Source organism: Physcomitrium patens, chromosome 3 (assembly GCF_059467195.1).
Source record: "Physcomitrium patens ecotype Gransden chromosome 3, ASM5946719v1, whole genome shotgun sequence".
In the NCBI taxonomy this organism is placed as follows: domain Eukaryota; kingdom Viridiplantae; phylum Streptophyta; class Bryopsida; order Funariales; family Funariaceae; genus Physcomitrium; species Physcomitrium patens.
Genome location: NC_143412.1, coordinates 22,924,248 through 22,938,247, shown reverse-complemented (window position 1 = coordinate 22,938,247; position 14,000 = coordinate 22,924,248). Strand labels below are relative to the sequence as shown.

Genomic DNA, 14,000 nt, shown 5'->3' with positions numbered 1-14,000 from the left:
CTGTACTCCCACAGTTCCAGACCCCAAGGCACATCATGCGTGTACATGCAAGCTGTTGGGGATGGTGTCAAAAGCGTCTACGGATTCCGGACATTACAAATGCTCCCTCGTAGGGTACGCCGCAGAGCGAAGTCTCACAGTTCTGTGCTTCCGTGTAGCGAGCACTACCAACCTTGAAGTGCACATTTGTGTGTCGATTGCTTGTTAACTCAACGTCGACTCTGATCTCTAGCTTCTCGAGGATTCAACTCTGCAATCGCAAATTCACCGCTGTGTTGAAGCTCAATCGCCCCTCTTCCAACAAATGGTGTTAAGCCGAGGCTTCACAGAAGAGTGCAACTGGGTCATGTCCACATTTCGGCGTCGAAGAAAACCAGATGGGAGTTAGAATCTAAGCCTTCGGAATACACCTTTCTGTGGGTACAATTGTATACGTATGTTTGTGTGTGTATTGCACTATATGGTGCCCTCTGACGATCGAAAAGAGGAAATCATTTCTCCCACTTTTGGAAGATAAATCAAATGAAGTCTGATGGCGATAAATTCTGCACCTATACAGATGCCATGAGGCCCATGACCCCTCACACTTTCATGCTTCCGGAGAACTGCAGAAGCAGTGGAATTGAGTGGGGTGGTTGAGCTGGACATCTGTCCTTCAGACTCTAGTAAAATATTCAGTAATTAAGAAACACATTAACAAACAAACATGCTTCTCCCTCTAAAAACGTTGCACCAATACATGTTCAAATTTTGGTTTTCTTAAGTTTATTTTGATAGGGAATGTTAGATTATTAAAATTTGTTCACTATTTGATCAGTGGCACCTCCTTCCATTCAGAGTGTTGGAAAGTAAAAATACACTCTACATGTTTCTTGGCTTAATTTCCTCGAGTGTGGGATGGGGGAGTATTCCATCCATCCACCCAGCGCCCCTCCCTTGTTTGCGCTTCAAGGGAGCCCTGCAAAAAGGTGGATCAATCGCAACACATGGGTCACATACATACATACAAACAAAACAAAAATATAAAGAAACATACAAACAGACACAGAGAGAGAGGGAGGGAGGGCGCCTCCATCGCGTGTAGGGTGCGGTGAGGTCAGGAACAAATGGAGTAAGCGGCAGGGGGCAGGACATCCGGTGACGTCGGCGGCTGCGGTGGGTGACGTCAGCAGCCGCGGGGATGTAGCTCAGATGGTAGAGCGCTCGCTTAGCATGCGAGAGGTATGGGGATCGATACCCCACTTCTCCACTGCTTCTATAGCTCAGTTGGCTAGAGCACCCGTTTAGTAAGCGGGAGGTCCTGAGTTCAACTCTCAGTGGAAGCAGCGCCTTTTTGCCGCCCATATCATGGTCGGAATCAGATTCCATTTGTAAAAATTTGGTTGTTTAGTTGTTTACTCCATAGTGTAATCAGGACTGCATTGGAGTTTTGGAATTAGTTATAAATTCAATAAAATGAACCAATTTTTTTTTTTTTTTTTTTTAATTATTTGTCTCATAATACAACCTTTATATTATACTACTTGCAAGTTAGGAATCAAACATGATTAATCATTAAAAAATATTATTATCATATTTTAAAAAGCAGTGACCAAAATAAAATATTAATAAATTAGGATCATTGTTGAACCACAATTTTCTGTTTACCTATCCAATATTACATCTTTGTTAATTTTCTATCAAAACAAGATTCAATACTATTTTTTTTATTGGTTGATTGTATGAACCAAGAAACATGTAGAGTGCAATTTTAATATATTATTAGTGCCCTTATTTCTCTCAAATAGTGAAACTAATGTTTCTTTTTTGGAAATAGCCTTTTCTAAACTAGTTTTCAGAGATACATGTTTTTTTTCTTTACATGCCAAAATTTTATTTATTCTTGTATATATGTATTTTTTTATGTATATGTATATCTATTTATTGTCCTTTTATTATCCAATTTCTGTAAGAGGTTTCCATTTATACAACTTAATGTTAATAGCTTACACAACTTATCAAAGAATGGACCTAAGGATGTTGCACTTAATACATTTTAGAAATTGATAGAGTCTTTAAACTTGTAAATTAAAAAATCAAAAAAATCAATATCCTAATATGATCAAATTAATAATTAATCTAAATTTAAAAAATCTAAATAAAATTATAGCTTTAATATATATATATATATATATATATATATATATATATATATCATTAAATTATTTTAAAATAGTATGTTAGTCTTGGTTCTTAAGTTGGTTGGAATGATATTCCATTCAAAATAACTATCTAGTATTAGGAGAATAAAGTTATAAAAAACATGACAAAATAAATAGTTACTTGTTGATTTTAGGTTTAAACACCCTTTTGAAGTATTCTTTATCTGAATTTTGATACTTTAAATATGTTTTGGTCTAAAATCCAAACCTCTTCATGATGGGTTTTTAATTTGGACTTTGGTACTATAAATATCTACTAATTTAGAGCTTGGATACTTATCTTATTGGCTTTTGGTATAGACTTTGGTGCCATAAGCTTTTGTTAAACTAAAGTCCAAAAATTTAAAATTACCAAAAAGAATTTCAAATAATTTATTCAAGAGTGGCATTCAACTTTGGAAAATCCTCAAATAAATTAGACTTAAACTAATGATAATTTCAAACAATCTCAATATGAGTAACTCCTACTAAATTTTTTTTTGATAATATTACAAATATGAATCGATGAAAGTTTAGAACTTTAAATGATAATAAATCTAATTATTTTATTTATTTTTAAAGCCAAAATTATGAATATATTTTATCTCGCTCTGAAAATATAAATTACTACATATTTGTATTAATTATTGGCAAATAAAGAAGGTGATTGCAAAATAATTTATTATCCATTAGCATTGATTTTATAACTAGTAGGGCACCTTAAATAAGCAAGTATTTTTGCAAAGATTAATGCAAAGGATGTTAACAACCACATCATAATCAAGAAAAAGGACCAATTAAAGAATATATTTTATACAAAGTATGGTTACTTTGAGTATAATAATAGTTCTTTGAAATTACATACTCATCTAAAAGAACTATGCAAAAATTTATTAGAAAATAATAATATATCATCTCTGGTTTGCAATCTCTTTATTTTATTTCTTCCATAAACTCTTAAATGATTATTCTCCATATTGTCAATACTTATGCTGTCAACATTCTCATCACTTTATCAACATAATGATTGTGCAAACAAAATATTAAGACTCATTCATACACATCTTACTCAAATTAATATTAGATACTATTTAATGTTTTTTTTCTTAGAATATTTTTTATGAGACAAATAACTAACCATTTGAAGCTATTAAAATTTGACTAGCCACTCTCTACCTCAAAAGCTCTAAACCCACATCTACTACTTTCACACATGAGAAGAAAAATAAACACTAGATACTAAAAAAAAAAAAGAAAAAAAAAAAGTAAAAAGAAAAAACCATTTATAAAAACAATATAAAATAAAATAACAAAATCAACAAACGAATGATGTTCACCAGAAACGAGTGATATGGCATCTGATGGGGAAAATTTTGAATACAATTTAGTGAGATAGGAATGTGGAAAAGAATGAAAAGCGACGGAGTGAATTGCAAGCACAAGAATGAGGGAACAGCGAGCACAAGAGTGACTTGAATGAATAGGTAGAAGGAGAAGGACAAGGGTGCAGACCTGATGTGCGGGATTTTCTGACTTCCCCGATCCCAAAAATCATCGACGACAGACCATTTCCAACTCTTTCTCCTTCCGGCGAGATTCAAGCCCATATTTGTGGGTCAGGACGACCTCTCCTAATTTGCAGCCAAGGTTGCAGAGAAGCGCTTCCGAACAAACAAACAATCCTACTGCGGTGGGGCCACCGACATGGGCGCCAGAAGAAGGTTCCGCACTTGGCAAAATTATGCAGACGAAGAAGAAAGTGGGAATAACATACTGTTGGGTGAACATTTGAGAGAGTAGCACATGGGCGCCGTGTAGTTGGATGAGCATGCTGCCGGGAGCCTGATCTTCACCAGACAAGTGGACATGAAATGCCGCCCTTGTGTCAGACAATCCTGGGTTAATTCCCCCTCACATCCCCCCCCCCCTTTGCATAGCAAATGGAATAAGAGAGAGAGAGAGAGAGAGAGGAGGGGTGGGGTGAAGAAGAAGAACGGGAAAGGTCGGCGATGTCATTTTCTTGGGTGAGACGCTGGGCGAGACGAAGTGTTGTGCATTAGCCCCCTGATTCCGGGGAATTTCTCGTCCCACGCTTCTCGCCCCCGAATTCATATGCGGTCTTTTTGGTCCCCCGGCTTGACCACACCCAACGAGTCACGGCGTTTGGTTGGATTGTGGACTGCCCAGACACAAATTTAGATTCTCTCTTTGGATTTGGTTATGAGGACTCTCATCCCTCTCCTTGGAATCCGGCGCATGGGGGGTTATACGGGACACGAAGCTGCAAATTCTTCTTCCTCTGGGGTCCAACGAGTGAAGCCACATGGATGGATCTCCTCCGAAAATTACAGGAAAATTCCGCTGAGGTTTCAGCCATGGCGTGGGTTGTACTTATCCGCGCCCTGCATTACGTTTCAGTTGGCTACAGGTTAGCAGCCAGTCACTTTTTTCGTCAACCGAAACGGATGTCATATCCAGAGATTAGACGTTTGAACCACCGTAATTGAGATGGAGGGTATGTGGTGATTAGAAACGCCGGCATTTGGGAACGACAAAAAATACTTACGAATAAAAAAATAATAAAAGAAAAACAATAAAAAGTGGGGATGGGGTTGGAGTTGTGTTGGTGAACTGGTAGGAAGGCCACCAATGGAGGAAAAGACCTCCGACATAGCCCGACAGGCTCTGACGTCTACCACAAGTCTCGACGAATTGTTCAATTTTTCAATTCGGCAAAGGAGGTCTCAATTCGTGTGTGAGATCGTTTGAGTTTTGCGTAGTTTGATGTGGTTGGGGGAGAATCACACACTAATTCAAAGCGGCATTGCATGGTCACCTCCAGCTCTGGTTCATTCTGGTCAAGGGAAATCTTCTCCCCAAATCTGAACAACTGATCAGTTATCATGTCAATCCAATGCTGCAGAACTTGTGACAACGCATTTGACTTTGAATAGTACTGGAGTTCTCGCTAAACCAAAAAAAGCAAAAAATGGCTACGACTCAAGTGAAATGGATTGTTTTTGTTTTCGGTCGCAAAAATAGGTGTACTGTGATACATTTAGGGTTGAATCACTGTTCAAGATGTAACGCAGAAAGTAGACTAGCCCCTACTTTACGGTATTTCATGTTCTTTGTTTAAACCAACTACGAAACAAAAAAAGGAACAAAATGGTGCAGACCTCTAATATTATCGCATACTGTTTCTGTGGGCCTCCTCACGAACTGGCCTTTTGTGTGGAAACTGGTTGGCAAATGAGGTGCTGTGGGGAGATCTGGTCTAATCTTCTGGGAAAACGAGCTGCGGATATGTGAAGCTGCTTTAGTGGCGCAAATAATTCAAGTACCTAGTCCGCGTCCAGCCCAAAACCCGTACATGTTCCCTGTTTCCAAGACAAGGAATATTCTACAAACATATTCCAACAGCAAGTTCTGACGTCAGTAGGAGCAGACAGGTAAATGACACATGCAATCCGGGTACCAGAAAAGTGCAGTGGAAAAGGACTGTAAAAGATAGGAGTTGCAAAATGTGGAACTTAACTCCTTATTACATCCAGGCCATGAGGCAGGGAACTTGTACAAAACTTCCAAGGAAGAAGAACCCAACAGCCTACTGTGGCACTGAACACCATGTGAACTTGCAGGTTAGAGGAGTAGCTTTCACATCTGCAGCCCAGCTCTCATGAAGCAACATTCCCAACTGTATAATTTTACAGAGCGGCCCTATCCTGAGAAGAAGGCAATAAAACTTTTCAGCCGCGTCTAATGAACTAGAGACAGTACTAAACGATATTCTCCGCCATTAAAATGTTCTGTATCTGGGGAAGAAGGCTTGTTATCTGGAGGAAATCTTTCGACTCTAACAGCGAAAGACATCAGTATGTTCCTATTTTGCCAGGCACGTATCTTTCTCAGGCATCCTCATTCCCCAAAATTTGGAAAAAGGATGCCTCTGTTCAATTCCCCCAATCTGGATGGTTGAAACTTTTCAGCCTGTACCTGCACACTATTTTGAATGAAATTTGCTATACACTCAGCCGGCAACCAGAGCTAACCACTTCGCTTCAAATCAGAGAGGAAGAGTGGCTGAAACGAGGTTCTTTGGCATGATGTATCCGTTCATACCTTCAATTCCTGGTACACCATACCGCTATCAGCAAATGTCAACTGCTAGAAAGATGAACCCCCTGCTTGCCCCGAAATTCTTTTCCACCGCACTCAACTAACTTCACCGCCCATCGCCATACTAACTTTCTGTTCACTCAATAAATCGTTTGGTCCCCCTACCAGTTCGGTTCCTGATCCTGCCTGCTCTGTTTGCTTAGTAGGGCTTCTCAATCCTTTGTGGCTGATGTTGATATCTGCAACCCCCGTGGTTAATTTATCGAACGAGAAATTAATCTGAGAAAGGTTCTCATCAGAATCATCACTTCCAGATGTGTGAGGAGTCAAAGAGTGAGATCCTTGAACAGGCTGAGCTGCAATGAACTCTCTAGGTTTTTCAACAGCTACACGCTCTGCAATCTGATCATGATTGGGCTGAGTGGGAGCTGATTCGAATTCGTTGAAACCAGTCCGTCCACCTCCCTGCAGTTGACAACCCCTCTCAGTAGTCATTCACTATGCAGAATCAAAGGGTAGCAAAAGAGCAAAGCAGGAATTAAAATTATATATGCAAGCATGCTTCTCCACATAGTATTGATGATTAATTCCACCAGCCAGACATAAGCACCTTGCTCGATATGCACATTATATCCTTGAATGCAGTTTGAGTCTGTCCAAGGACAGTAGAAGACTACTGAAAAGCCTGAGCCGGATGGGCAAAATCAGACAGAACCGTTGCTGACATCTTCCAAGGCATCATACAAACGACTATGATGGATGCAATAAACATGGGATATCATAGTCCATACCTGACGATGTTGTTCCCGCTGCTGCTGGGCATGCTGTCTTGCTCTTTTCTCCGTCAAAGCTCGCTGCCGGTTCTCGTAAAATTCGAAGTCATCCAAGATTGACGTTTTGGAAGCGAAGATTTTGAAGATGTTCAGCATTGCCATACCTTGTTCGAATTTAACCTGCATGTTGCAAAACAAACGTACCGTCAACTCCAGTTGTGTTGGCATAATGGATCGTCGCATGATTCTTAAATGTCTCTCCACTACATTGAAACGATATCGGCATTTGAACATAGTCGACAAAAATGACTGCTTACTTGTCCGGAGGTAGAGTCAAGTACTTACCTCTTGGGTGTCCCTGCTATTCGTCACAGGCTTGTTGTCATTGTTTTCCAAGATAATATGACGGAACTGGCAATTTGGGATATCCTTAATAATATGCCACGTTACAGGGAATCGGCCATTCCACTTGTCCTGTTGCCAGTAGTCGACACTTTTTGAAAAATCAACACGACCTGTCATCTGTGCCATTCCACAAAACTGTCCACTCGCATTCACCTGAAAAACGTAGAAAGTCTATCAGAACCGTTTTTCATATTCAAAACACAACCGACCAAATCAGAGTGTGCAAAAGAAAATAGTCTACCATACAAGTTACACAAAACCTGAAAGATGATATGGCCTGACACGAGATATCGAGGAATTCCACGGCCTTACCGAAAAGAACAAAAAGACTGGGTAGCTTTTGGTATCCCCATTACATTTCGTCAAAGCCTCTTGATATGCAGCATCTAGCCTTTTGTTTCCAACCGGAGTGCTGGCCCACACGTTGTACTTGATACTCTTGTGCACATCATCTTCACTGTAAGATTTAATCACAAAAAATTTGGCGTTCTCGTAGCTGGTGCTGAAGTCTGGATTATTGTACTGTTCTCTGTTCGCGAAGGCCATGAGCGGATCGCTGTTTCCTGATGAGTTCACACTTTGACCTCGGGTATGTCTCATGACACCTGCGATAGCCCGCTGATTCCTGGTTCTAATAGTTCGAGGTCCTCTATTTTGCTCGTTCAGAGGATCGAGTGCACCATTACTGATGGTGATGGGTCCGCCACTTCGACCCCTCTGTTTTCCTTTATCGATGCCAATCCAGCCTCCACGCCCATTTGCCCTAGTATCCATGGATGCGCTACCCATGTGACGAGCTCTCACTGAACCATGAGGCCCGTTAACAACTCCGGAAAGAGGATGATAGCCCCTGGCTAGGCCCCCAGGACCAAGATTGAAAGATCCCAATCCGGATGGATTTCTCGACTGATGAGATGATTGGATGTGTAGCTGTAATCAAACGAGCCAGAAGTGTTGATACCTTTGTGCAATAAGGCGGTTGAAGCCCACAAATTCTTAAATATTTCATTCGGAACTTGGAGTTCATGGCATTCCCAACTTTCTCTTTAGATTTATGTAGTAGTTTCGATCATGTTAGTCAAGTGAAAAAATCGACACACCAGGAAACCTTAATAATGCCTCCCTAAAACAGAGGAGGTGCCTCACTAGGTGCATGTTTTTGAGAAAATTCTTACCTGGAGCGGGGTAACTGGCCTCAATGGCTGTGCAGGAAGGCCTGGAGCTGCCAATTGTTGAGAGGCCATTGAGTGCATCCCTGTCGGGATTCCTGGTCTCTGCTGGCCTTCTGCTATTTTTGACACATCCACCCATGAGGGAGCAGCAGCTCTGAGCCCCTCGTATCGTACGTCTTGAGAACCTGGACTGTGAATTGCCAAAGGCAACACACCTCTAGAATACGGCCCGTGTGGAGGAATAAGTGCCATGGCTGGGAAACCCGGTCTAGGACTGCCGTTGGAAACTGCAATCTTTCCATCGACTCCAGGAGGAGAAGGTTCACCATTTCCTGATACAGTTCCTTCTCCAATCGTAGAAGGTGATCCCATATGATAAGGCGCAGCCGGAGATACTGGCTGTTGATAAAGTTGGTTAGAGTACGGAAACGCCTGCGGTACATACAGCTGGCCATCTGCACCTATAGTCGGCACAGGCGTCCCCGGAGAGTACGGATTGTAAGAGGGATTTGATGCATAGCCGTAGCCAGTGGCATGCAAGAATACAGAACCGCCATTATCACTGTAAACACCCTGCAGAGAACGGAAAGATACAGTGTCAGCATTTTCATACAAAGATCTCGAAAGAGTGATCAGCAGGTGCAACAGAAGCCCACAAAATGCGAAATTCAGCGGTGACCAGAGTCAATCGGGATCGCAAGGTCACCAGTACACACACGGCCCAACAGCCTATGATCCTACACCAGATAATATGCCTACCGATTGAACAAGATGCAAACACTAGCGATGACTTACTGGGGATGGAACCTCCATTCCATCAACGACATATCTGGAGAAATCGTCCCATTCACCAGCAACCGAAGGTTCATACCCTGTACAAAATTTGCCGAGATTTGAAGTTAGTTCATTTGAATGCATGATTTGATGAACCATAACAATTAAAGTATTATAGTGGTCTCTAAACACTGATACAGGACACAAATCCTTGGCAGTAAACATCAAAACTCCAACAGAAATTTAGAAACAAATACCAAAGATCTCCAGTGTCAATGTGCGTCTTGCTGTTTGCCGAATAAATTAAACAAGACAAAGGTAACATACAAGCATCACTGACCTCCGTGAAGGTAATCGTAAACATAACCATGAGGACTATAGCCATTCATGCCACCCACATAGTACATTGATCCCCCTTCGGCAAACCCCTCGTGTACACCATTTGTACTAGCTGCATCACCAGTTCCAACTGATGCAGAGGCATCTCCGCTTGCATCAGAGGAGTCTTCGTCATTTGTTGGAGGCACCTACAATGGCAACGCGATAGAAAGTCTAATATTTAGATGTTTGATCGTGGTTTCTGTCGAGAAGGATCCCAATTAGACTACTATGGTTATACGAAACTCAAGGTGGTTTCTGCGTTAAATACTACAATCTGAAAATAACTTAACTAGAAATGTTTGTTGTGCCCTTCATATACTACCACAAGTACATCTCATCTCCTAATCGACCTGGCGTAAGCAAGAGAGATTAAATGGACTGCAATGTTTTTGGTAACACCAAGTTCAACTCCCTGAAACATGCATTATCCTGGAGAATTTATTTTAAGAAGACCTCGATCTCGACAAGGTCCAGGACAAGTACACTGACAACGGAGGATGCACCTGTGGATTGCTTCTCAAAAAATCCAGGGCTTCTGCATCACCACCACCACCTGCATCCAAAGCAGGCATACCCTGCAACAGCAGAATATATGGACAAATGTCACTTATCATTGAGTGATACTTAAATAATCGGCTATCCCAACAAAGAGAAGATATAGACCTGTGACTATGGAGGCACTGTCTAACCTGAGGAAAATGATCTAGAGGCGCTGCGTTCGCCTCGGCCACAGAAACAGCAGCTTGAGTTGGTACTGTAGGAGCTGTGCTTGAGGTTTCCGCGGGAATCTCTGGTGATAGACAGGGCGCAGGAGGCGCCAGCCCGGTTGCTTCTGGAATACCCTGCACACATGACAGTAGTGCGATTACCAAAAATATGAAGTAACGACCAAAGATCTGCCGAAACACAACAAACATTCGTTTATTCACCACCTTTCCCACACTAATGACCAATCGAGAAACAATTAGCATTAATACAACTCACTTACAGAAGATAAATACTCTAAAGCACGCTCCACATTATTGGAAGCCGCACGTAAGGCATGAACGACAGTATCAAAATCCCAGCTTCCTCCGCCGATGTCTAAGATTTCCTGCGCCTTGCTTTCCAAATTGATACCAGCAACCAGATTTGAAGCAGCCTCCTCATGAGTAACTCTGAAGAAAAAAATTCATCACAGTCCAGAAGAGCACGTAATCATCCACACAACTTACGAACAAAGAGCACCATTCATTTCATTGATCTTCACAAAACTCATCTCATTGATCCACACTACATGTCTCTGAACAATGTTGAAAAGGAATGAACAAACGAAAATGTAAAACAGCGCGCGGAAAGAACGAATCTTACCCAGCAGATGCATTGATGACCAGGGTTGCAGGGGCTACAGATGTTTGCGCGGGTAATGACGGAGAGACAGCTGTCACGGCTACCTGTTCCGTTGAACAACCGCCCACAAACATTTCGTGAGGATTGAAAGTGTGCGGTGCCCTTGCCAATTCCAGAATGCTGATTAAGATATTTAACACAAAAAAAAGCGCGCATTGACAAGTTACACAAGCCCTGCTTCAAAATATTTGACGTCTCCAAAAGCACAAGAGACGTGCGAAAATATCAAGTGTACCTGAGTAGATTCACAGGCAGAAGTTGAAGCAGCAGTTCCAGATTTAGCCTGTCATTAAATGTGAAGTTAGACAACTCACATGTTTTTTCCGTTAAAAGACAATAGGCAGACCTTTCAAAAGCACATTGATCACAAGCGTCGCCAAACAGCCCTTTGACATAGCTAGATCATTTCTGGTATTATATTATAAATTACTAAAAAATTCAAAAGAAAAACAACCTTAGCTTCATGAATGGCAGAAATGATAATGAAAAAATAAATGAACTAACTGATCTTACTACAAATTAGTTGATCTCGTACTAATAGAATCATCTCCAAAAAATGCAACATACCTTTGACAACATGACAACAAAAAACTCATTTTCCAGGACCTTGTTATCCTCCATAGTGGTTTCGTCCTTTAAAACCTTCCCTTGATATATTAAGAGCTGCTGTGCACAAGGGAATAGTTGCTCTCCTTGGGAATCTTCTATTCGTTTCTTGACATTTATAACCTGTTGAGGAAAACAGAGATGCGAAGTGGACCTGTCAGAGAAAGTTATTGATCTGCTCCAATTCTGTCCAGGTGCTCAACACCATGCATTACGTAGCAATCAGTCAAGCAGCGCTTCGGCGATTAGAAACACATCAAAATAATATGATGGTTATTTCTTAAACACTAAAATCGCTTAGAAATCCAACCAAAGCCACGACATGATTAAAGAACTACCTTGGATTTCACTGTTTAAAATTAAAAATTAAAAAAGAAATATTCCGATCCCATACGGGATCAGCGGCAAAAATCCGAATGTCATGATCAGGAATCACACATGATCAGTGATATTCCTAAACCCTAATACTCTTAACATGACAGTCAGCATTCCTTAGCAAATAAAATAGCCACCAAACCTAGAAGTCTGCACAAAAAAAAAAAAAAAAAAAAAAATGCTTCTCAATACAACCGCCGATTGCCACAAATATTCTCAGAGCACCCTAAAGGCCCTCAAACCAAGTTCGCAGTCGATACTGTCCGATCGGAACGTCACGTTCAATCATCCACTCAGCCTCAGCTCCACCTGTTTCTCAACCCTCCATCATCCGTGTAATCTCACTCGCATCACTACATGTTGCATCACTCCCCGCTGCCCAAGCCCCAATCGACAGCAACTTTGCAACCAACACTGTCAACAATCAAGAGAAGCAACGCAAGCCTTACCGTCTCCAAGGGGGTAACATCCAGGTCAAAGTAGTTCCCCTTCAAAGTCTTCACAGATATCTTCATCCTGCCAACGTATACAACCCCGAGCAGCAAAATTGGGATAAAAGTAGGAAAACCGCGGAACAGAATTCGGCAATGTCCCTGCAACAACTCCTTGCTAGCTCCAACTCAGGAGTTCCTCTTCTCTTCCGGTACAATTCTGTGAAAGCACTAACCAACCATGGCAACCTTAACCTAACCGCACTGGAGCTCCAAACCTTAACCTAACCAAACAGTAAAGAAGTCCAAGAAGTCCAGGTTCATTGTCTCGCCACAGCAAAGACACGACCGCATTGCCGTACAACGTGATTCCAACGACCACATCCCAGACATACTACTATCTTCTTCCCAAGAAATATACCCCCCCCTACAAGTTTAACGATTAACGTAGACGTCGCCAAGTCGGCAGTGGTTCGCAGCGCGCCCGATGATCACCGACAACGATTACTTTCCACCCAACCCTGTCCACTGCACGTTAGACATGGTCAGGGAACTGCACGATTGTCGCCATTTCTAACAAGCTCCCCAACTTCGCAACACCAGGCACCACCGTCGCCGAACTTACAGCCCACCACTGGCAGTCAACAACGCAGACTTCCCGCACGTCCACCAATTCGCTAACTCCCGAACTCGCTCCCCACTACCAGCTTAAATATTTATGTATTTATTTATTAAATAAATGAAAACACGGGCGTCCCCTACCTGGACGTCCAAACTACGCACGACCAGCTTCTGCTTCGCTCATCAATTACTACAATGAACCCATCTGGCTACACTGTCAAACCTCATACAACTTCGTCAAAACTATCCCCTTCCTTCTTGAATACTGCATAGACGATCCAATTTCGCTGCAAAGGCCCGGCTCCACAAACACAGTAACTCCCTCCACGCGTATGAAGACCACTCTCGATTAATCCGTAGTATCAAACCCTGGCTGCACAACCACCACAAGAACCGCTCTCTCACTCTCTCTCTCTCTCTCTCTCTCTCTTCCTACAGAACGACGCACTACTGCAACCACACACAGCACCACCAGTCGGGTCTCAGTTTCTTGTCACTACCTAAGAGCAACCCACGTCGAATGAAAGAACGTGGAAAGAACGAACTGGACACAAAGCACCTGGTGTTCAGTTCAAATGGGGACAATGAGGAAGAGAGAGGCTGATCAGCGCCGGCTCCGAGTAGTATCCAGACAGACAGAAGAATAGGCCCGCCTGCTCACGCAGACTCCCACATACGATTGGAAAAATGGCCAACAATAGCCTCGCACCAGACACAAGTCCACTTTTTTCCGCTCTCTTTAAGTCGCGGGCACACACACACGCACTACACTTA

General features: G+C 42.0%; 1 protein-coding gene and 2 non-coding genes across 5 annotated transcripts; 2 read left to right on the top strand and 1 right to left on the bottom strand.

Annotated features, from left to right (window-relative positions):
* The first annotated feature begins 1,176 nt into the window (after positions 1–1,176).
* TRNAA-AGC (transfer RNA alanine (anticodon AGC)) lies at positions 1,177–1,249 on the top strand. The gene has a single exon. It is a non-coding gene; the product is annotated as a tRNA-Ala (tRNA).
* Positions 1,250–1,251: 2 nt separating this feature from the next.
* On the top strand, positions 1,252–1,325 carry TRNAT-AGU (transfer RNA threonine (anticodon AGU)). Its single transcript has one exon. It is a non-coding gene; the product is annotated as a tRNA-Thr (tRNA).
* A 3,855-nt stretch (positions 1,326–5,180) lies between these two features.
* LOC112280274 (YTH domain-containing protein ECT2) lies at positions 5,181–13,971 on the bottom strand. Of its 3 annotated transcripts, XR_002969274.3 has the most exons (16): positions 12,624–13,971; positions 11,761–11,922; positions 11,429–11,476; positions 11,155–11,237; positions 10,793–10,961; positions 10,494–10,646; positions 10,308–10,379; positions 9,764–9,950; positions 9,445–9,521; positions 8,653–9,222; positions 7,790–8,407; positions 7,418–7,630; positions 7,091–7,252; positions 6,303–6,764; positions 5,719–5,798; positions 5,181–5,583 (listed from the first exon to the last, which is right to left on the bottom strand). XR_002969274.3 is itself a non-coding variant. In XM_024515579.3 (14 exons), the coding sequence occupies exons 1-14, from the start codon at positions 12,687–12,689 to the stop codon at positions 6,396–6,398; spliced, it is 2,949 nt and encodes a 982-aa protein (XP_024371347.1). In that variant the 5' UTR covers positions 12,690–13,970; the 3' UTR covers positions 5,698–6,395. The 3 variants fall into 3 exon arrangements, 1 of the variants encoding a protein (XP_024371347.1); XR_002969272.3 differs by having other exon boundaries at positions 5,719–6,764; positions 12,624–13,970; XM_024515579.3 differs by lacking the exon at positions 5,181–5,583 and having other exon boundaries at positions 5,698–6,764; positions 12,624–13,970.
* Between the last annotated feature and the right edge of the window lie 29 nt (positions 13,972–14,000).